This window comes from Stegostoma tigrinum, chromosome 7 (genome assembly GCF_030684315.1).
Source record: "Stegostoma tigrinum isolate sSteTig4 chromosome 7, sSteTig4.hap1, whole genome shotgun sequence".
Classification (NCBI taxonomy): domain Eukaryota; kingdom Metazoa; phylum Chordata; class Chondrichthyes; order Orectolobiformes; family Stegostomatidae; genus Stegostoma; species Stegostoma tigrinum.
This window is the reverse complement of record NC_081360.1, coordinates 102,136,521-102,160,232: the sequence shown is the minus strand read 5'-3', so window position 1 is coordinate 102,160,232 and position 23,712 is coordinate 102,136,521. Positions and strand designations below refer to the sequence as shown.

Genomic DNA, 23,712 nt, shown 5'->3' with positions numbered 1-23,712 from the left:
TGCTTCAGGAAAGGATCAGCCTCTCAGCTCCTTCCCCAGTCTCCAGCAAGGGGTCTCCCTTTCAATTATGAAATCTGGCTCTCAGTGCCTCAAGCACTACAAGACAAGTCTTAGAACCTACAGTCGGTCCAACAATTACTGGACTTGATTTGGAATGTTCTGGATATCAACAAAACAGCACCAAGGTGTATAAGCCAGTTGGCTAGTTTTAAAATTCTCAACACCTGTCCAGTTTACCTAAACTTCACCCTAACCCCTGTCACCCTGCCCTCCCACCCAGCCCTAAATCCAGTGTCCCCTCCCAATCCGGCTCATTCCAGTAGTTTTACAAGTTGGTGATATTTAAGCCGAAAGAGTGAGAATGAAATGTGAATCTTTCCAGTTGAGGTCCCTAGTTGCTTCAAGCGTTGACTCTCTCCAAATCTCAAGGTTGAAGAGCCCGTTCCATCTGCATCACCCACGCAGACCTGTGAAAAGTAACAGAAGATGTAGTTATCCAGTAGGATGGTGAGGGATCAAGTGGATTACCCAGTTCATCAGTGAGATTAGAAAGAACGGTAACAACAAAGTTGCCTGAGCCTGTTACACAAAGACAGGAGGCGATTCAGCCCCTAAGGTGGTAACAGGAATAGGAGGAGGCCATTCAGCCCTTCAAGTTATTACATATAAACAGTAAGCAGCCATTAAGCCCCTTGAGCATGTTACACCTATCAATAAGTTGATCTATAATCCAATACCATCTACATGATCAATTACAGAACACTTAACCAGTAAAGAAATTACTAACGGCAGAATGTATTGAGAGAAGAGATCCTGGAGGTTTGTAGGACTGGATGAGGTTAAAGAGATGGTGAGGGTAGAGTGGAATTGGGAAAACAAGGAAAAAGATATTAAATAAAATCATTGTTGGATGGAGTGTCAACGTAGATCAGCCAGCACAGGCCAGTATACCCTCATCTCTGGTTCTCTCTGGAGCGTCTTGCAAACATTTCAGCTCTCCTACAGATAGCAGCAGCTCTCAATGTCATTTTGGGGCAGTAATGTATCACCATTGTCTGGTAGAAGGCTTTTCTGTGTTTCAAATGTTTACAGGGATGTCTCAGATTGACTGCAGGACATTCTGAAGGGGGAGGGTGAACAGCCAGCTGTCGTGGTGCATGTAGGCACCAACGTTATAGGTAAAAAATGGGATAAGGTCCTACAAGCAGAATTTAGGGAGTTAGGAGCCAAGTTAAAACATAGGACCTCAGAGGTAGTGATCTCAGGATTGCTATCAGTGTCATGTGCTAGTCAGAATAGAAATGAAAGAATAGGCAGGATAAATGAGTGGCTTGGGAGATGGTGCAGGAGGGAGGGGTTCATATTTTTGGGACATTGGGACTGGTTCTGGCGGAGGTAAGACTATTACAAATCAGACGATCTACACCTGGGCAAGACTGGAACCAATGTCCTGGGGTGCTTTTGATAACGCTGTTGGGGAGGGTTTAAACCAATGTGGCAAGGGGATGGGAACCAAATGAGGAGGTTGGTAGACAGTAAGGAGGTAGTAACTAAAGCCTGTAAGGAACTAGATAATGAAGTCAGTGTGACGAAGGGGAAGAGTAGGCAGAGAGCAGATGCTGAACACAAAGGGACAGGTGGTCTGAGATCCATTTGTTTTAATGTGGGAAGTGTAGTAGGTAAGGCAGATGAACTGAGGGCTTGGATTAATACCTGGGAGTGTGATGTTATTCCTATTACTGAGACTTGGTTAAGGGAAGAGCAAGATTGGCAACTAAATATCCCAGGATATAGATGCTTCAGGGGGGATAGAGAGGAAGGGAAAAGGGGTGGAGGAGTTGCATTACAGGTCAAAAAGGATATTACAGCTGTGCTGAAGGAGGGCGCTATGGAGGACTCAAGCAGTGAGGTAATATGGGCAGAGCTCAAATAGGAATGGTGTGGTAACAATATTGGGGTTGCTTCCAACAGCGAGCGTGAGATAGAGGTTCAAACATGTAGACAGATTATGGAAAGATATAGGAGCAACAGGCTGGTGGTGATGGGAGATTTTAATTTTCCCAACATTGGCTGGGATTCACTTAGTGTTAGAGGTTTAGATGGAGCAGAATTTGTAAGGAGCATCCAGGAGGGATTTCTAGAGCAATATGGAAATAGTCCAACTCGGGAAGGGGCCCTACTGGACCTGGTGTTGGGGAATGAACCAGGCCAGGTAGTTGAAGTTTCAGTAGGGGATTATTTTGGGAATAGTGATCACAATTCTATAAGTTTTAGAATACTCATGGACAAAGACGAGAGTGGTCCTAACGGAAGAGTGCTCAATTGGGGGAAGGCCAGCTACAGCAAGATTCAACAGGAGCTGGGGAATGTGGATTGGGAGCAGCTATTTGAGGGTAAATCTACATTTGATATGTGGGAGGCTTTTAAAGAGACATTGATTTGAGTGCAGGGCAGACATGTCCCTGTGAAAATGAGAGATAGAAAGGGCAAGATTAGGGAACCATGGATGACAGGTGAAATTGTGAAACTAGCAGAGAGGAAAAAAGAAGCATACATAAGGTGCAGGTGACTGAAAACAGATGCAGCTTTGGAGGAATGTTGGGAAAGTAGGACCAATCTGAAATGAGGAATTAAGAGGGCTAAAAGGGGTCATGAAATATCCTTAGCAAACAGAGTTAAGGAAAACCCAAAAGCCTTTTATTCGTATATAAGGAGCAAGAAGGTAACTAGAGAAAGGGATGGCCCACTCAAGGACGAAGGAGGTAAGTTATATGAGGAGTCAGAGAAAATGAGTGAGATTCTTAATGAGTACCTTGCGTCAGTATTCACCGAGGAGAGGGACATGATGTATGCTGAGGTCAGGGATAGATGTTTGATTACTCTAGGTCAAGTTGGCATAAGAGGGGGAAAGTGTTGGGTATTCTAAAAGGCATTAGGGTGGACAAGTCCCCAGGTCCGGATAGGATCTATCCCAGGTTGCTGAGGGAAGCAAGAGAGGAAATAGCTGGGGCCTTAACAGATATCTTTGCAGCATCCTTAAGCACGGGTGAGGTCCCGGAGGACTGGACCATTGCTAATGTCCCCTTGTTTAAGAAGAATAGCAAGGATAATCCATGTAAATATAGACCAGTGAGCCTAATATCAGTGGTGGGGAAGCTGCTGGAGAGGATACTGAGGGATAGGATCTATTTACATTTGGAAGAAAATGGGCTTATCAGTGATAGGCAGCATGGTTCTGTGCAGGGAAGGTCATGTCTTACCAACTTTGGTAATAGAATTCTTTGAGGAAGTAACAAAGTTGATAGATGAGGGAAGAGCTGTGGATGTCATGTACATGGACTTCAGTAAGGCATTTGATAAGGTTCCCCATGGTAGGCTGATGGAGAAAGTGAAGTCGCATGGCATCTAGGGTGTACTAACTAGATGGGTAAAGAACTGGCTGGGCAACAGGAGGCAGAGAGTTGTAGTGGGGAGGACTTTCTCAAAATGGAGAACTGTGACCAGTGGTGTTCCACAGGGATTCGTGTTGGAACCACTGTTGTTTGTGATGTACATAAATGATTTGGAGGACGATATAGGTGGTGTGATTAGCAAGTTTGCAGATGACACTAAGATTGGTGGAGTAGCAGACAGTGAAGGGGACTGCCAGAGAATGCAGCATTTTGTAGATAGATTGGAGAGTTGGGCAGAGAAATGGCAGATGGAGTTCAAACGAGGCAAATGCGAGGTGATGCATTTTGGAAGATCTAACTCAAGAGCAAACTGTACGGTAATTGGAAAAGCCCTGGGGAAAATTGATGCACAGAGAGGTCTGAATGTTCATGTCCATTGCACCCTGAAGGTGGCAACACAGGTCGATAGAGTGGTGAAGAGGGCATATGGCATGCTTTCATTCATTGGACGGAGTATTGAGTACAAGAGTTGGCAGGTCATGTTACAGTTTTATAGGACTTTGGTTTGACCACATTTGGAATATTGTGTACAGTTCTGATCGCCACATTACTAAAAGGATGTGGATGCTTTGGAGAGCGTGCAGAGGAGGGTGACTAGGATGTCACCTGGTATGAAGGGCACTAGCTATGAAGTGAGGTGGAGTAGATTAGGATTAGAAAGATGGAGGTTGAGGGGGGCCCTGATTGAGGTCAACAAAAGTGTGAGAGGCATAGACAGGGTGGATAGCAAGAAGCTTTTTCCCCCCAGAGTGGGGTCTCAATTACTAGGGGTCACGATTTCAAGGTGTGAGGGGAAAAAGTTTAAGGGAGATATGCGTGGAAAGTCCTTTACACAGAGGGTGGTGGGTGTCTGGAACATGTTGCCAGTGGCGGTGGCAGGGATAGGCACAATAGCGTCATTTAAGATGTAACTAGACAGATACATGAATGGCAGGGAGCAGAGGGTTACAGATCCTTGGAAAATAGGTGACAGGTGTAGATAGAGGATCTGTATCAGCGCAATCTTGGAGGGCTGAAGGGCCTGTTTCTGTGCTGTAATTTACTTTGATAATGGGAACTGCAGATGCTGGAGAATCCAAGATAACAAAGCGTGAAGCTGGATGAACACAGCAGGCCAAGCAGCATCTCAGGAGCACAAAAGCTGACGTTTCGGGCCTAGACCCTTCAGTCAGACTGGAAGTGCAAGAGAAACTCACCAGGTCTGACAGCATCTGCGGAAACAGAAACAGTGTTAACATTTCAGGGCCAGGATGCCTCTTGTTCAGAACTGAAAGGGGATGTAAAATGGTGCTTTTTTTGTATGCTGTTAACAGTGGGGGACAAGGAGCAAGTGGAATAGACAGTGAGGTTGCCCAGAGCAAAAGACGAAGTGAGTATTAATGATGGTAGGGGAGAGAGATCGAGTTATCACAGGTGTAAAAGCAGAAAGGAGGAAACAGGTCCACTCTGATGAAGGAGGCCCGAAACGTCTGCTTTTGTGCTCCTGAGATGCTGCTTGGCCTGCTGTGTTCATCCAGCTCCACACTTTGTTAACAGGCCCACTCTTCTGTTTTTATTCCACAATTCCAGCATCTACAGTATTGTGCTTTTATTTCAGGCATTCTACTATTCTCTAAAGAGTTGGTTAGCTCAGTTGGCTAGACTGTTAGTGAGAGATGCCTGCACTGGCTGAGGCTACCATGAAGACGTTCTCCCCATGCCTGAGGCACAGTGACCCTCAGGTTAGACTATTACCTGTTTGTCTCACCCTAATAAGAATGCAGCCCTATGTCTTGATAGAGCTATGGTGATTTTATCTTTACTGTTCTAGGCCAAGTGAAAGATCCCTGGTCCTGCAGGATCCTTTTAGATTCTGAAATCCAGCCATCAGATCATCACTCAAACCTTCCCTTGGCAAGTCATGTTGCAGCTGTATAAGATTTTAATTTGACCACATTTGGACTATTGTGTGCATTTCTGGTTGCCACACTATTGTAAGGGTGTAGAGGCTTTGGAGAGGGTGCAGAAGAGGTTTATCAGTGTTGCCTGGTTTGGGGTGTACTAGTTATAAGGAGAGGTTGAGCAAACTTGTTTCACTGGAGGCTGAGGGGCGTCCTGATAGAAGTATATAAAATTATCAAAGACGTGGATAGGGTGAATAGTCGGAGCCTTTTTCCTGGGGTGAATATGTCAAATAGTAAGGTGCATAGGCTTATGATGAAGTATATGGGAGACATGTGAGGGAAGTTTTTTTTATACAGAGGATGGTAAGTGTCTGGAATGCGCTGCCAGGGAAGTGGTAGATGCAGGCACTGTAGCAATGTGTAAGAGGCAATTAGACAGACATATGAATAGGCAGGGAATAGAGGGATGTGGACCATGTGCAGGCAGGTGGGAATAACATTAGAATGGCATCATTTTAGGCTGAAGGACTTATTTCTGACCTTTAGAGTACTCTGTTGCTTCTTCAATAGAAATCTGCTCAAAATGCATAGTCTGTAATTATAGAAAAAGCCCACCAACTCATTGAAGTAAACATCTAAAGTAGATGTTATCAAAGTGGAACATCTACAATCAACACTCAATTGAAACCCAGGTCTGACAAGAGAAAGGGCCGCACTAATACTCAGTAAAAGCCAGGAGGCACTATTTAATCTATTTTCAATGTTCATGTTGGCCATGGTTCTCATGGGGCAGCTCTGTTGCTTCAGAGTCAGAAGATTCTGTGTGTGTTTGAGTTCCCACTCCAAAAACCTGAGCCTATAATCTGGATGGACACTCGCTGTGGTGACCATCTATGGTCTGATTGTCATCTGTACAAGTTTGCTTTCTAATACACTGCACTTCAATGGCTCTAGAAAAAAAATAGTAGATTGAAAACAAAAACAGAAATTGCTGGAAAAGCTCAGCAGGCCTGGCAGCAATTGTGGAGAGAAGATAGGGTTAACATTTCAGGTCACTCGTCATTGAACCTGAAACATTAAATCTGCTTTGACAATACAGATGCTGCCAGGTCTGTTGAGTTTTTCTAGCAATTTGTTTTTGTTTCTGATTTCCAGCACCTACAGTTCTTTTGGATTTTTGAAATTACGTCAGAGGCAGTTCACAAAAGAATCATTAGATTAATTCCAGAAATTAGTCTTATGAAGAGATATGAGTGGAGTCTTCATTGATAATGTCAGAAACAGAAAGAAGTTGCAGACTAGGTAAGGACACAGGAACATGAAGAAGCCATTTAACCTCTTTTACGCCATTCAATCGATCATGGGTCCTCTGTAACACCATTTCTCTGCTGTGTCTGTGTAACCCTCCAAAGCCTCAGCTAATAACCCCACAATCTCCATTTAATAAAGGACTTCATTTGGGATGTTCTTCCTCAGAAAGCAGGTAGAGGCAGGGTCATTCAAGGTTCCTGATTAACGAGGAGGTGAAGGGTTCATGGGTGGAGGAGTGGCTGAAAGGTAGAGATTTTGTCACAATCAGATCAGCTTTGTCCATATCAAATGGAAGTGCAGTGTATTGAAGGCCAAGTGGCCAACAGATGCCTCTAACTGCTAGGGCTCATAAACACAGGGTATCCCAAAATCATTTTTACAATCAATGATGCACGTTTAAGGTATAGTCACTGTTTTCATGGAGAAAATCTAATTTGCATACAATAAGACCACGTGAGCTTGCAACAAATATATTGCCAAGTAATAGGCTTCCAGCAATACTGTTTGGAGGAATGAACCCCATCTCTTCTTTAAATACTGCCATCTTTTACACCTACCTCAGGGAACTAACAGCTCCTCAGTTAAACATCTCACCCAAGAGACAGCACCTTCAGCGGCACTCCTCAGTACTACATCGAGTATCAGCCTAGATTTTGTGCCAAAGACCTTGATGGGATTTGAGCCCAAAGCTTCATGGCTCACAATTTAAACTTGATTGACCTCAATAAATGATCAATGATTTTACCTGCTTTGTCGGCACAGGCGCCATCCCTCTCCTGAGCAAAGTTCAGTCGGTTCTGCTCAACAGCTGTGCCATTTGACTCAGGGCTGCCACTCCTCGGTTGGTGAGGGAGCTCTCCTGATGCCCGATACGCCATGTTCAGCTGCTCCTGTGCAAGCTTTAAGTGTCGATGAACTGCCTCGGACATCTCAAAGTTCCCTGGCCCTAGTCCACCAAGGTTGTCCCGGTACGGCACATTTCCATTGCCCAGCTTGGTCTTGTCTTTGCGAAGCACAGAGTGATAGCCTGGAGGGGCATAAGGGGTACTCTTGGAGGGGCGGTGGGAACGGGAGGCCTGCCGCCTGCCCCTCAAGCCATCCCTGATGCCACCGAGGCCAAGGTGGAAGAGCTCAGCAAAGTTGAGCAATAAGCAGAGACTACTGACCACATACATGATCAACAGGAAGATGGTTTTCTCTGTGGGACGTGACACAAAACAGTCGACGGTATATGGACAAGGAATCGTACTGCACACAAAGCCAGGAAGCACCTCAAAACCGTACAGAAAGTATTGGCCAGCCAGGAAACCCATTTCAAACAAAGTTCTCATCAGGAGCTGGAAGACATACATCTTCATAAGTCCATCTTCCTTGATACGCCTCCTGCCATCATGTGGCTTCTTCTCGGGCGTTTTCTTGTCAGCCTCAGTCTCGGGTTCATGCTCAATCTCCTCGCAGACCATGGGGTCCTCCTCGTCATCACCCTCTGCCTCCTCATAATCCCGGGCAGCTCCCCGATGCACAATGGGCATCTTTCTCTTGGGTTTTGGCTGGGCACCCTCCATCCGGGCTATCCGGTGTATGGCATAGCCAAGGTACATGATGGATGGCACTGAGATCATGATGATCTGGAAGACCCAGAATCGGACGTGGGAAAGGGGTGCAAAGGAATTGTAGCAAACGTTCTCACAACCTGGTTGCTGAGTATTACATGTGAACTTGCTTTGTTCATCATGGTAGATAGGCTCACCGCCAACTGCCAACAAAACAATGCGGAAGACAATGAGGACTGTCAGCCAGACCTTGCCAACAAACGTGGAGTGGTTATGGATCTCCTCAAGGAGTCTTGTCAGGAAGGACCAACTCATTGTGGAAGAGTGAGACCTTCAGCACAAAAACACTGAAAGAAATGAAGAGAAGATAACCATCAAGCCTGCTGAAATTAACTTCAGAACACAGAAGCAGCATGCATGGTATGGGTGTACACCAGTCAGCCCCTTAAACCTAAGATTCTGTCTGATCTGACTATGGTGATAGCTCCACCTTTTTATCTGTCCCCAGTAAGCATGAAGAGCAAAAATGCATCCAATTTAAACTTGAATACTTATAATGACTTAGTGCCCAATGCCGTCTGGCTTGAATATTCCACATATTAATGGTCTTCAAGAGAGAACAAAATTATCCTTGTCTTAAAGAGGGAAACCCCTTCTTCTTAAACTATGTACCAAAGTTCCAGACTCCCCACAAGAAATATCCTCCCAGTATCCACCCTACTGTTCTGAAGAAAGGTCACTGGACCCAAAACATTAACTCTGCTTTATCGCCACAAATGTTGCCAGATCTGCTGAGTTTTTCCAGCAATTCCTGTTTTTGTTTGTGATTTTCCAGCTTCTGCAGTTCATTGTTTCGCTCAGGATCAATTTTGTTTTTCATTCATTTACAGACTTTGGATGTTACTAGCTAAGGCCACATTTATTGCCCATCCCTAATTACCCAGAGGGCAGTTAAGAGTCAGCGACATTGCTGTGAGACACATGTAGACCAGATCAGTTAAGGATAATAAAATGTGAGGCTGGATGAACATAGCAGGCCAAGCAGCATCTCAGGAGCACAAAAGCTGACGTTTCGGGCCTAGACCCTTCATCAGAGAGGGGGATGGGGAGAGGGAACTGGAATAAATAGGGAGAGAGGGGGAGGCGGACCGAAGATGGAGAGTAAAGAAGATAGGTGGAGAGGAGAGTATAGGTGGGGAGGTAGGGAGGGGATAGGTCAGTCCAGGGAAGACGGACAGGTCAAGGAGGTGGGATGAGGTTAGTAGGTAGATGGGGGTGCGGCTTGGGGTGGGAGGAAGGGATGGGTGAGAGGAAGAACCGGTTAGGGAGGCAGAGACAGGTTGGACTGGTTTTGGGATGCAGTGGGTGGGGGGGGAAGAGCTGGGCTGGTTGTGTGGTGCAGTAGGGGGAGGGGACGAACTGGGCTGGTTTAGGGATGCAGTAGGGGAAGGGGAGATTTTGAAACTGGTGAAGTCCACATTGATACCATATGGCTGCAGGGTTCCCAGGCGGAATATGAGTTGCTGTTCCTGCAACCTTCGGGTGGCATCATTGTGGCAGTGCAGGAGGCCCATGATGGACATGTCATCTAGAGAATGGGAGGGGGAGTGGAAATGGTTTGCGACTGGGAGGTGCAGTTGTTTGTTGCGAACTGAGCGGAGGTGTTCTGCAAAGCGGTCCCCAAGCCTTGGAAGCCACACCGGGTACAGTGGATGCAGTATACCACATTGGCAGATGTGCAGGTGAACCTCTGCTTAATATGGAAAGTCATCTTGGGGCCTGGGATAGGGGTGAGGGAGGAGGTGTGGGGACAAGTGTAGCATTTCCTGCGGTTGCAGGGGAAGGTGCCGGGTGTGGTGGGGTTGGAGGGCAGTGTGGAGCGAACAAGGGAGTCACGGAGAGAGTGGTCTCTCCGGAAAGCAAACAGGGGTGGGGATGGAAAAATGTCTTGGGTGGTGGGGTCGGATTGTAAATGGCGGAAGTGTCGGAGGATGATGCGTTGTATCCGGAGGTTGGTAGGGTGGTGTGTGAGAATGAGGGGGATCCTCTTTGGGCGGTTGTGGCGGGGGCAGGGTGTGAGGGATGTGTTGCGGGAAATGCGGGAGACGCAGTCAAGGGCGTTCTCGATCACTGTGGGGGGAAAGTTGCGGTCCTTATAGAACTTGGACATCTGGGATGTGCGGAAGTGGAATGTCTTATCGTGGGAGCAGATGCGGCGGAGGTGGAGGAATTGGGAATAGGGGATGGAATTTTTGCAGGAGGGTGGGTGGGAGGAGGTGTATTCTAGGTAGCTGTGGGAGTCGGTGGGCTTGAAATGGACATCAGTTACAAGCTGGTTGCCTGAGGTGGAGACTGAGAGGTCCAGGAAGGTGAGGGATGTGCTGGAGATGGCCCAGGTGAACTGAATGTTGGGGTGGAAGGTGTTAGTGAAGTATCAATGTGGACTTCACCAGTTTCAAAATCTCCCCTTCCTCTACTGCATCCCTAAACCAGCCCAGTTCGTCCCCTCCCCCCACTGCACCACACAACCAGCCCAGCTCTTCCCCCCCACCCACTGCATCCCAAAACCAGTCCAACTTGTCTCTGCCTCCCTAACCGGTTCTTCCTCTCACCCATCCCTTCCTCCCACCCCAAGCCACACCCCCATCTACCTACTAACCTCATCCCACCTCCTTGACCTGTCAGTCTTCCCTGGACTGACCTATCCCCTCCCTACCTTCCCACCTATACTCTCTCCACCTATCTTCTTTACTCTCCATCTGCGGTCCGCCTCCCCCATCTCCCTATTTATTCCAGTTCCCTCTCCCCATCCCCCTCTCTGATGAAGGGTCTAGGCCCGAAACGTCAGCTTTTGTGCTCCTGAGATGCTGCTTGGCCTGCTGTGTTCATCCAGCCTCATATTTTATTATCTTGGAATTCTCCAGCATCTGCAGTTCCCATTATCTCAGTTAAGGATAGTAGTTTCCATCTGTACAGGGCATTAGTGAACCAGGTGTTTTTTTCCAACAATTGACATTAGTCATTATTATATTCTTGATTCTAGATTTTGTCTTACTGAATTCAAAATCTGCCATCGGCTATGGGAGGATTTGTACCCAGGTCCCCAGAACATTACCAGGGACTCTGGAGTAATAGTCTAGTGACAGTATGAAATGTTCCTATTTACCTTCCTAAGGGTAGAAAATAGAAGCAAGAATAGGCCATTTGGCCCTTCAAGCCTGCTCCACAATTCAATATGATCCAACTCAGTCTCCTGTTCCTGTTTTCTCCTTGTATCCTTTATTCCCTTTGCCCCGAAGAACCACATCTATGTTCTTCTTGAATATATGCTGGTATTCTTTTGTGAATTCATGGCCCTGACCATCCAGAGTCCTCTGTACCACTCAGTTCTATAATAAAGCTGCATTTCTACTTGACCTGTCCAAGTGGAAAAGTTCACATTTACCCACACTGCCCTTCATCTGCCAAATTTTGGCCGCTCCTATCTGTATCGTTCAGACTCTCGAAATCTCACTTTCTCAGCCACCCTTGTTGTCATTGGCAAATTAGAGGAAGAGAACAAAGAGTACAAAGAACAATACTGCACAGGAACAGGCCCTTCAGCCCTCTAAGCCTATGCCAACACATTTTTCCTTTCCATGCTAAAACTGTCTTCACTTACAGGATCTGTATCCCTCTATTCCCTTCCTATTCATGTTTTCGTTGACGTGTTTCTTTAATGAGTAGTGTAATACCACCTCCTTGTGGACATTGTTTAACAATCAAAATAAACCAGTTTTAATTTGGTGATGAGTTTCAGGTGTTGCACTGTTTAAATCTACCTCACAACAGTACCATAGGTGACATGGGCAAGTTCAGCCATTTCACATTTGGCCTTTTCAAAGTCATCACTGTAGATTAGGAATAGTTGAGACCCCTGCACAGATCCCTGTGGCACTCCACTTGTTAGACCTGGCCAATCTGAGAAAGATCCATTTGTGCCTATTTTCGGCTTTCTGTGTGCTACCGATCTTCTACCCGCACTAATATACTATCCCTACACCATGTGCTTTTATTTTACAAAGCAATCTTTGATGTAGTACTTCATCAAATATCTTCTGGAAATTCAAAGTACACCATATCAATAGGTTCTGCTTTACCCACCTTCCTTGTTATTTCCTCAAAAAGTTCCAAGAAATCAGATAAACACAATTTCTACTTCCATTCCAGAGTCAGTTTAACTCTGCCTGATCCATTTTCTAAGTATCATTCTATAACCCTCTGTAATGGATTCCCACAAATTTCTAATGACAGATACCAGTCTAACAGGCATTTCCACTTTTCAGTCTTTCTCTTTTCTTGAATAGTGATATCATGTTTATAATCTTCCAGTTTGTTTCCAGAATCTAAGAAATTTTGGAAAACTATAACCAGTGCCTCCATGCTCCCTGCAACTACTTTTTTAAGATTCTAGACACAGTCCATTTGATCCCGGCGACCTTTCGACCTCTAAGAGTAATATTTTTCATTTTTCCTTAATGCTGGTAAATGTTTTAAGTTCCTCCTGTCCTTCACTTCTTTTCAACTACCTATGAGATTTTTTTTTAAAAGCTTCCACAGTGAAGATAGAAAGTCTGTTCAACACTTCTGGCATTTCTTTCTAATCCATGGTCATTTCCCCAGACTTACACTCGAAAGGAATAACACCTGCTTTAGCAACACAAAAAATACCACAACAAATTGGAAGATGGCAACACAGGGTCCAGCTTATCACAGATGGTCAAATTCATAATCTCAGTTATACCCGAAAGCAGGAGTCACAGCTAAACAAAGAAATCACTGCAGTGGGAGATAATGCTGAGTGCTAACTTAATCAGAGCAGTAGCAACCCCTGCCAATTCTGTTAGGACATGGTTTCAAAACCCACCATGGCCACTGATGGAACTAAAACTCTAATCATTAAAAAAATATGAAATTGAAATGACGTAATATATTGTATTGATAACTCTGATGCTATCCCTGATCGTTATAAAGACCCTTTAAGTCACTCAAGTCACGTGCAGGTGCAGTAGTCCATTAGGTGGCCTTGTGGAATGGTAGCTTTCGTCGCAAGAAGATTTGCATATCGACCACACTTGGAGTACTGTGTGCATTTGTGGTCTCAGGAAAGATATTATTGCCATATAGGAAACATGTGATCTCTAGAAAGATTACTGGACGTTGCCTTAGCTGGAGCAATTCGGCTATGAAGAGAGACTAGATAGGCTGGGATTGATTTCCTTAGAGCAGCGTCACTGCTCCCTCAGCCAGTGAACAGCAGCATTGTCCCCACAGCCAGTGCACAGCAGTCCTCATGTCCCCCACAACCAGTGCACAGCAACGTTGTCCCCAAGCTGTGCTGAGCAACACTGCTCCCCCACCCAGTGCACAGCAACCCTGTCTGAAGTACTATAGACCCCGAAAACCTCAGGCCTTCGTTAATGCACCAGCTGGTCCTCAGCGCTGTGTAGAAGACCTGTTTACCAATCATTGATATCCAGAAGTATATGTTATACTTAGAACTATCAAATCATGCATTATAGGAGAATGCCATTCAGACCCTCTAGAACTATTACATAGAACATTACAGCACAGTACAGGCCCTTCGGCCCTTGATGTTGTGCCGACCTGTCATACCGATCTCAAGCCCATCTAACCTACACTGTTCCATGTATGTCCATATGCTTATCCAATGACGACTTAAATGTACCTAAAGTTGGCGAATCTACTACCGTTGCAGGCAAAGCATTCCATTCCCTTACTACTCTCTGAGTAAAGAAACTACCTCTGACATCTGTCCTATATCTTTCACCCCACCTCTGTACTAGTTATTTCAGGAAGCAATCTGGTTAGTCCTATTCCCCTGTTTTTTCCCCATATTGTTGCAATTTCTTTTCTCATCAAGATTTATTTATCTCTCCTGTGAAGCTTGCTCCTGAACTTGTGTCCTACCAGGCAGTTTATCACAAATACTGAACGCGCAACAGAGGCATGGTAGCAGACCCTTTGGTCCAACCAGTCCATGCTGACCATTGTCCCAAATTAAAATTAAATGAAGTTAAACTAGTCCCACTTGCCTGGACTTGGCCTGTATCCCTCCAAACCTTTCTTATTTGTGTACTTATCTAAATGTTTTTTAAATAGCGGTGCCCAGATCCAGCACATGCTTTGGAAGTTTATTCCATACACGAAACACTCTCTGTGTAAAGAGATCCCCCTCGTGTCCTTTTTAAATTCCTTTCTCCTCTCACCTAAAAATATGTCCCATAGTCTTGAAATCGCCCATCATAGGGGAAAGACACCTGCCATTCACCTTATCTATACCCCTCATGATTTTGAAAGATCCTATAAGGACACACCTCAACCTGCAATGCTCCAGTGAAAAACGTCCCAGCCTATCCAGCCTCCCCCTTATGTTAATTTTGGTTCTCTTGCAACAACCTTGACCATGTGCTATCCATTTATCAACCAGTCAGCCAATTGGAAACACTTTCTCCTTTTTTAGGCTACCTCAGCAATTCATAATTTTGCTTTGCCTCTTAACAAATACCCCATTACATCATACACTCATAGATTTATAGAGTTCTACAGCACATAAAAGGTCCTTCAGTCCTCTGGGCCTGTGCTAGTCCAAATGAACCACCTAACTCTTCTAATTCCATTTTCCAGCATTGTATCCCTTGACATTGCAAGCAGGCACCTAAATACTTCTTAAATGTTGAGGATTTCTGTCTCTACCACCCTTAAGTAATGAGTTCAAGATTCCCATCACCCTCTGTGTAAAAACGTCTTTCCTCATATTTTGTCTAAACCACCTGCCTCTTAGCTTAAATCATGGCCCCTGATTACTGATCTCTCTACCAAGGGAAAACATTCTTCCTATTTGTCCTATCCATGTCCATCTTCATTTTACCCCCCACCCCCCACCCCGCCTCAGTCTCCTCTACAGTAAACAGAATGGCCCCAGCTTCTCTAATAAATCCATCCAACTTAATTCCCTCACTCTTGTCTTTGTGGCTCCCTTTCTGAATCCTTCACATCTCCTTCCACACCTGTGGTGTCCAGAATCAGACAAAATGCTCTATGCAGAATCACTCAGAGGAAATAGGGACATAAACAATGTCAACCTGTCTCATAGATAACAAGGTGCAGAGCTGGATGAACACAGCAGGCCAAACAGCATTAGAGGAGCAGGAAAACTGACATTTCAGGCCTAGACCCTTCTTCAGAATCGTCAACTTTCCTGCTTCTCTGATGCTGCTTGGCCTGCTTTGCTCATCCAGCTCTATACCTTGTTATCTCAGATTCTCCAGCATCTGCAGTTCCTACTGTCTCTCAACCTGCCTTGTGTTGGCCAAACCTAAAACCACAGGTATGCCCAGCCTGCTGCTTATTAGGTGGTTGGTTTTAGTTGTTACATATTGATAATTGGTTGGTGCAGTGATGAGCTAACAGGTTGTGCAGTGAGTCCAGCAACAAAATGAGAAATGATCAGGGAACATTCTCCTCTGAACTCCTCCACATCCACTCAGACATTTCTGAAACATTCACTGCTGCCTCTTGCAAATCCCTGGGCCAATGTATGGCCACGGTCAGGAAGCCTGTCTGAAAAGGAACATAATTTATTGCTGCTCCTCCATTCATGTTTATACCTGATCCAATATAACCACACCTCTGCTCTTTCTTCCCTTTCCTGTAACACGTGATTCCCCAACTGACCTAGAATCTATCCCTCTCAGCCTTAAATATACACAAAGATTCTGACCCCACAGTTAAACCAGGTTCTGATAAAGCTGTCCTGAAGAAGAGTAATACCCAAAATGTTGACTTCACCTGCTGCCTGGCTTGCTGTGTTCTTCCAGCATGAATTGCAGCATCTGCAGTTTTTATTATCTCTGATAAAGCTGAGCTGCTTTGGGCCATTTCGGAAGGCCATTAAGAGTTAACTATGTTGCTGTGGATCTTTTATCTCAGGTTGGCCAGACCAGGTAAGGTCGGAAGATTTCCTCCCCTGAAGAATGGTTAACTAATTAACCTACCTATCAATATTTCCACTTTACGTCCCAAAGAGTCTTCCGTTTGCGCAGCTTTGTAAGTCCCGAGCAGCTATTCTTCATGTGCCTGGAAGGTATTCAACTATAATGTGCTCTTGTCCTCATTAGGCAATACACATTCCACATAGGGGCCAACATCTTCAAATGAAGATAATAGGAACTGCCAATGCTGGAGAATCTGAGATAACAAGGTGTGAAGCTGGATGAACACAGCAGGCCAAGCAGCATCAGAGGAGCAGGAAAGTTTGACGTTTCAGGTCGGGATCCTTCTTCAGAAATGGGGAAGGGGAAGGGGATTCTGAAATAAATAGGGAGACAGGGGGAGGCGGATAGAAGATGGATAAAGGAGAAGATTGGGTGAGAGGAGACAGACAGGTCAAAGAGATGGAGTTAGAGCCAGTGAAGGTGAATGTAGGTGGGGTGTTAGGGAGGGGATAGGTCAGTCCAGGGGGATGGACAGGTCAAGGGGGCGGGATGAGGTTAGTGGGGAGGAGATGGGGGTGGGGCTTGAGGTGGCAGTAATGGTTAGGGAGGCGGGGACTAGTTGGGTTGGTTTTGGGATCTGGGTCGGGGGAAGGGAGATTTTGAAGCTTGCGAAGTCAACATTGGTATCCTTGGGCTGCAGGGTTCAAGCGAAATAGGAGATGCTGTTCCTGCATCTTTCGGGTGGCATCATTGTGGCAATGCAGGAGGCCCAGGATGAACATGTCGTCCGACGAGTGAGGAGGGGAGTTGAAATGGTTCACGATGGGGGGGTGTAGTTGTTTGTTGCGAACTGAGCGTAGGTGTTCCACAAAGCGGTCCCCAAGCCTCTGTTTGCTTACCCTGATGTAGAGGAGGCCATAACGGGAACAGCAGATACAGTATATCACATTAAACAGATGTTCACCTGCACATCTGTTAATGTGAAAAGTCTTCTTAGGGCATGGGATGAGGGTGAGGTATAGGGGCAGGTGCAGCACTTGCTTCGGTTGCAGGGAAAAGTGCCGGGGGTGGTGGGGCTGGAGGGGAGTGTGGAGCGGACAAGGGAGTCACGGAAAGAGTGGTCCCTCCGGAAAGCAGATAAGGGTAAGGAAGGAAAAATATCTTTGGAAGTGGGATCAGATTGCAGATGGCGGGAATGTAGGAGGATGATGCGTTGGGTTTGGAGGTTGGTGGGGTGGCACGTGAGGACAAGGGGAATTCTGTTTTGATTATTATTGCGGATAGGCGGTGTGAGGGATGAGTTGCGGGAAGTGCAGGAGACATGATCGAGGGCATTTTCGATCACTGCGGAGGGGAAGTTGCGGTTCTTTAAAAAAGAAGACATCTGGGATGTTCGGGAGTGGAAGGCCTCACCCACACCCTCCACCTCCTCCAGAACTTCCAATTCCCCACTCCCCAACACCTCATTTTTAATACGGACATCCAGTCCCTATACACCTGCATTCCCCATGCTGATGCCCTAAAAGCCCTCCACTTCTTCCTATCCTGCAGAAAAGACCAGTTCCACCTCCAGTGACACCCTCATCTGCTTATCCAAACTCGTCCTCATACTCAACAACTTCTCCTTTAATTCCTCCCAATTCCTACAGACAAAGGGTGTGGCCCTGGGTACCTGCATGGGGCCCAAGCTATGCTTGCCTCTTCGGCACTCCCGAACATCCCAGATGTCCTCTTTTATTAAAGAACCGCAACTTCCCGTCCGCAGTGATCAAAAATGCCCTTGAAAATGCATTTCCCGCAACTCATCCCTCCACCCCCATCCGCAATAATAACCAAAACAGAATCCCCCTCGTCCTCTCGTACCACCACACCAACCTTCAAATCCAATGCATCATCCTCCTACATTTCCGCCATCTGCAATCTCCCCTCTACCAAACACATTTTTCCCTCCCACCCATACGTGCTTTCCGGAGGGACCACTCTTTCCGTGACTCCCTTGTCCGCTCCACACTCCCCTCCAGCCCCACCACCGCCGGCACTTTTCCCTGCAACCAAAGCAAGTGCTACACCCGTCCCTATACCTTCTCCCTCAACCCCATCCCATGCCCTAAGAAGACTTTTCACATCAAACAGATGTTCACCTGCACATCTGTTAATGTGATATATTGTATCTGCTGTTCCTGTTGTAACAAACAAAGAAACCAACAGCACAGGAACAGGCCCTTCGGCCCTCCAAGCCTGCGCCGATCAAGATCCTCTGTCTAACCTGTCATCTATTTTCTAACAGTTTGTGTCCATTTGCTCCCTGCCCATCCATGTACCTGTCCAAATATATCTTAAAAGACGCTAACGTGTCTGCGTCTACCACCTCCACTGGCAACGCGTTTCAGGCACCCACCACCCTCTGTGTAAAGAACTTTCCACGCATATCTCCCTTAAACTTTCCTCCTCTCACTTTGAACGCATGACCCCGAGTAATTGAGTCCCCCACTCTAGGAAAAAGCTTTTTGCTATCCACCCTGTCCATACCCCTCATGATTTTGTAGACCTCAATCAGGTCCCCCCTCAATCTCCGTCTTTCTAATGAAAATAATCCCAATCTATTCAACCTCTCTTCATAGCTAGCACCCTCCATACCAGGCAACATCCTGGTGAACCTCCTCTGCACCCTCTCCAAAGCATCCACATCCTTTTGGTAATGTGGCGACCAGAACTGTACACAGTGCTCCAGATGTGACCGAACCAAAGTCCTGTACAACTGCAACATGACCTGCCAACTCTTGTACTCAATACCCCGCCCAATGAAGGAAAGCATGCCATATGCCTTCTTGACCACCCTATTGACTTGCGTTGTCACCTTCAGGGAACAATGGACCTGAACACCCAGATCTCTCTGTTCATCAATTTTCCCTAGGACCTTTCCATTTACTGTATAGTTCGCCCTTGAATTTGATCATCCAAAATGCATCACCTCGCCTTTGCCCAGATTGAACTCCATCCGCCATTTATCTGCCCAATTCTCCAGTCTATCTATATTCTGCTGTAATTTCTGACAGTCCCCTTCACTATCAGCTACTCCACCAATCTTAGTGTCATCTGCAAACTTGCTGATCAGACCACCTACACCTTCTTCCAAATCATTTACATATATCACAAACAATAGTGGTCCCAGCACAGATCCCTGTGGAACACCACTGGTCACAGGTCTCCAATTTGAGAAACTCCCTTCTACTACTACCCTCTATCTCCTGTTGCCCAGCCAGTTTTTTATCCATCTAGCTAGCACACCCTGGACCCCATGTGACTTCACTTTCTCCATCAGCCTGCCATGGGGAACCTTATCAAACACCTTACTGAAGTCCATGTATATGACATCTACAGCCTTTCCCTCATCAATCAGCTTTGTCACGTCCTCAAAGAATTCTATTAAGTTGGTAAGACATGACCTTCCCTGTACAAAACCATGTTACCTATCACTGATAAGCCCATTTTCTTCCAAATAGAAATAGATCCTATCCCTCAGTATCTTCCCCAGTAGCTTCCCTATCACTGACATCAGGCTCACCGGTTAATAATTACCTGGATTATCCTTGCTGCCCTTTTTAAACAAGGGGACAACATTAGCAAGGCTCCAGTCCTCTGGAACCTCACCCGTGTTGTGGCCTCCTCTACATCAGGGAAACCAAACGGAGGCTTGGGGACCACTTTGTGGAACACCTATGCTCACTTCGCAACAAACAAATACACCTCTCGTTCGCAAACCATTTCAACTCGCCACCCCACCCCCAAATAACTCCATGGACAACATGTCCATCCTGGGCCTCCTGCATTGCCATGATGATACCACCCAAAAGATGCAGGAACAGCATCTCATATTTCGCTTGGGAAGCCTGCAGCCCAAGGATATCAATGTGGACTTCACAATCTTCAAATACTCCCATCCCCTGACCAGATCCCAAAACCAGCCCAGCTAGTCCCCGCCTCCCTAACCATTCCTCCCACCTGAAGCCACACCCCCATCTCCTACCCATTAACCTCATTTCGCCCCCTTGACCTGTCCGTCCTCCCTAGACTGACCTATCTCCTCCCTAACTCCCCACCTACATTCACCTTCACTGACTGTAACCCCTCCTCTTTGACTGTCAGTCTCCTCACCCTATCTTCTCCTTTATCCATCTTCTATTCGCCTCCCCATCTCCCTATTTATTTCAGAATCCCCTCTCTCTCCCCCATTTCTGAAGAAGGGTCCAGACCCGAAACGTCAAACTTTCCTGCTCCTCTGATGCTGCTTGGCCTGCTGTGTTCATCCAGCTTCACACTGTGTTATCTTCAAATGAATCCCAATTTAGAATGCCCTTGGATCACACCCAGAGATTGGAGCAACAATGCAGTAAGTAGCAGATGCACTGCCATTGGAAGCTGCAACTTTCAGCTGAGATACTAAACTAAGATCCCAGACTGGCCTCTTGGGATGTGAAGGATCTCATTCTCACCATCTTGAAGAAGAGCAGGTGGAATTCTCCCCACTGTTATGAGGCCAACATTTGAAAAATACCTGGAGAGGCATGGTGGGTCAGTGGTTAGCAGAGTGCCTAGGGACCCTGGTTCAGTTCCACACTTGGGTGACTCTCTGTATGGAGCTTACACATTCTCCCCATCTCATAGCCCAAAAATTTGCAGGTTAAGTGGATTGACCATGCTAAATTGCCCGTTACAGTACAGGATGTGTAGGCTAGGTGGATTGGTCATAAGTGCAAGGCTGCAGAGATATGGTAGGATGCTGTTTTGGGAATTGGTGTGGACTCAGATGGTCTTCTTCCATATTGTAGGGATTCTATGAATCAACAGGCCTCAGTCAAGATTTCAGATACTTTTTTGTTGGGAGGTTGTGAAATTTACATATTTTAAACTTAATTTTTAGAAGGCATCTGGATGAGTATATGAATAGGAAGGCTTTAGAGGGATATGGGCCAAATACTGGCAAGTGGGACTAGATCAATTTAGGATACCTATTTGACGTGAACAAGTTGGACCGTAGCGTCTGTTTCTGTACTGTACAACTCTATGACAATATAATTTACAATCAAGATCACAGCCTTGATGAGACTTATCTTTCAATATGTTTGATCAACTTCAGCAAGTATCCAAGGCAGGAGGGTGAATGCAACTGGCAAATCGGCACATTTGTTAAGAGTTACAACACAGTGCATCTGGACAAGAACCTGGACAGGATCCTGTTTAGAAGTAGTGGAGAGGAGCTGCTTAAAACCCTGACGCTCAATAACCAACATCAGAACATCGAAAACAGGAGCAGGAGTTAGCCATTCAGCCTCTCGTGCCCACTCTGCGCCCCAAGATGATTACGGCTCATCATCCAACTCAGTCTGCTGTTCCCTCTTGTTCCCCATATCCTTAGATCCTTTCAGCCCTAACAGCTCTAACTCCTTCTTGAAAACATTCAATTTTATAGTCTCAACCGCTTTCTATGATAGCAAATTCCACAGGCTCACCTCTCTCTGAGCGAAGAGATTTCTCCTCATCTCAATACTAAATGGCTTCCATATCCTTAAACTATGACCCATGGTCTGGGCTCCCTGTTCATTGGGAACATCCTTGCTGTGTTTACCCTGTATAGTCCTGTTAGAATTGTGCAGGTTTCTGTAACTTCTCCCCAATTCTTCTGAACTCCAGTGAATATAATCTTGATTGATCAGTCTCTGTTCATACACCAGTCCTACTATCCCAGAAATAAACCTGGTAAACCTGTCAGCTTTATTCATGCCTGCCCTTAATTTATGGTATCTTAGTTTTACACTCCACTTCACAAGTGGAAATACTTCCTCCGCTGAACTCCATTGATATTTATAGACCTCTGCCTGGTCACCAATCTAATCCCAGTGGGAATTCTGCAGGTGCGCACATGCAAGACTGGGGAAGAAAATTTGCTGGAGGAAACCGAGACCTCACAGCAATCGTATCCAGGTATTAAGTGTGCTGAAGAGTTTCAGCCCTACTACTAACTGCTCCTTTCAATAAGCAAACTTGTCTTGTGCAAAGGGAAGCCTTGTTAACAAAGCAAGTTGTGTAACTTACCATAAAACTGAATCAATAAATGGCCTTGTTCCAAACTCTTCGAAAACCGACTCCTTACCGTGCCAAAGTAAAAAAAGGAATTTAAAATATTGCTTTGAGCACTCCCTGCTGTCATGGCATCCAACAGGCACTGAGCTAAACTAAAAGACACTCAGCTATTTAAAAATTAAGATCCTCCCCTTGAGCAACACCTTTCACTCAGTAAATTCTGAGGAAGAAAATTCCATTTCAAAACAATGAATCAATGATGCGTCAAGTCTGGGATAATAATCCTTTTGCCCAACACTGTGCTAACCTGTCTGTGCATGCATCAAAACAGCTTACATTTCACAACATGCCAGTTCTGCTAATATTTGAGAGCAATTTACTGCCTCATCTTGCTCCCCACTTGACAATTTATTAGCATAGGGGAGTTAGCACTTTCCCATAGGAACGGGAGTAGGCTATTCAGTCACTCAAGCATATTCCATCATTCACAGAGATCATAATTGATCTGTGGCCTGACTCTATATGCTTCCATATATAATTTATCTATCTCAAGTTTAAAATTAACCACTGATACAGCATCTACTGTTATTTGTGGAAAAGAGGTAAAACCTCTATCACCCTTTGTATGTGGAAGTACTTCCTAACATCTCTCCTGAACAGATTGGTCCTAATTTAACAACTACGCCCCCTAGTTCTCTAATCCCCAACCAGTGGATTTACAGGACTACCCTGTACTCTCTTATTTGTATAACACCATAACAAATAGAAACAGGAGTAAGCCTTTCAGCCCCTAGAGCCTTCTCCACCATTCAATAGGATCATGACTTATCTGACATTCCCCACATTCACTTTTCATGTAACTCCTTGATTCCTTTTCCGATCAAGAATTTATCTATGTCGGCATTAAATATACACAAGGACTCTGTTCCCACAACTCTCTGTGGCAAGGAGTTTCAAAGACTCGCTACCTTCTGACAGAATAAATTCCTCCTTACCTCAATCTAAAAATGGTGCCTCTATCTTGAACATTTTGATCAGACAACCTTTAACCTTCTAAATTCTAGAGAACATAGATTTAATTTGTATAATCTCTCCTCATAATTTAATCTTGGAAGACCAAGTATTATTCCCCCCAAGATCAAGATATCCTTCCTAGGGTGTGGTGCCCATATCTGGTCACAGTAGTGTCAAGTGGGCTGTAACCATGGTTTTGTACAAGTGCACATAACTTCTGCATCCTTATACTTAAGTCCTCTAGACATAAAGGCCAACATTCCATTAGCTTTTTTTTATTATTTTCAACGCCTGTTCGTGCTGGAAAAGCTCAGAAGGTCTGGCAGTGTCTATCAGAGTTACTGTTTCAAGTCCAACATGGCAAGTGGATGATACAGGAACAAGGCACATAAGGACAACGGGTTCTGTTGTTCTGTTGGCA

The 23,712-nt window shown here is 45.6% G+C and overlaps 1 protein-coding gene across 3 annotated transcripts in view; it reads right to left on the bottom strand.

The window, feature by feature from the left end:
• Positions 1–289: 289 nt before the first annotated feature.
• LOC125454153 (gap junction gamma-1 protein-like) overlaps positions 290–23,712 on the bottom strand; it is a 61,321-nt gene continuing 37,898 nt past the window's right edge. For 2 of the 3 annotated variants that reach the window (XM_059647567.1, XM_048534621.2), the window contains 2 exons: positions 7,392–8,546; positions 290–467 (listed from right to left, as the gene is read on the bottom strand). In XM_059647567.1, coding sequence (XP_059503550.1) covers positions 454–467; positions 7,392–8,514 — 1,137 coding nt within the window. In that variant the 5' untranslated portion in view covers positions 8,515–8,546 and the 3' untranslated portion in view covers positions 290–453. Of the gene's footprint in view, positions 468–7,391; positions 8,547–22,289; positions 22,406–23,712 lie in introns of those variants that run through there. The other variant, XM_048534623.2, reaches the window with a different exon arrangement.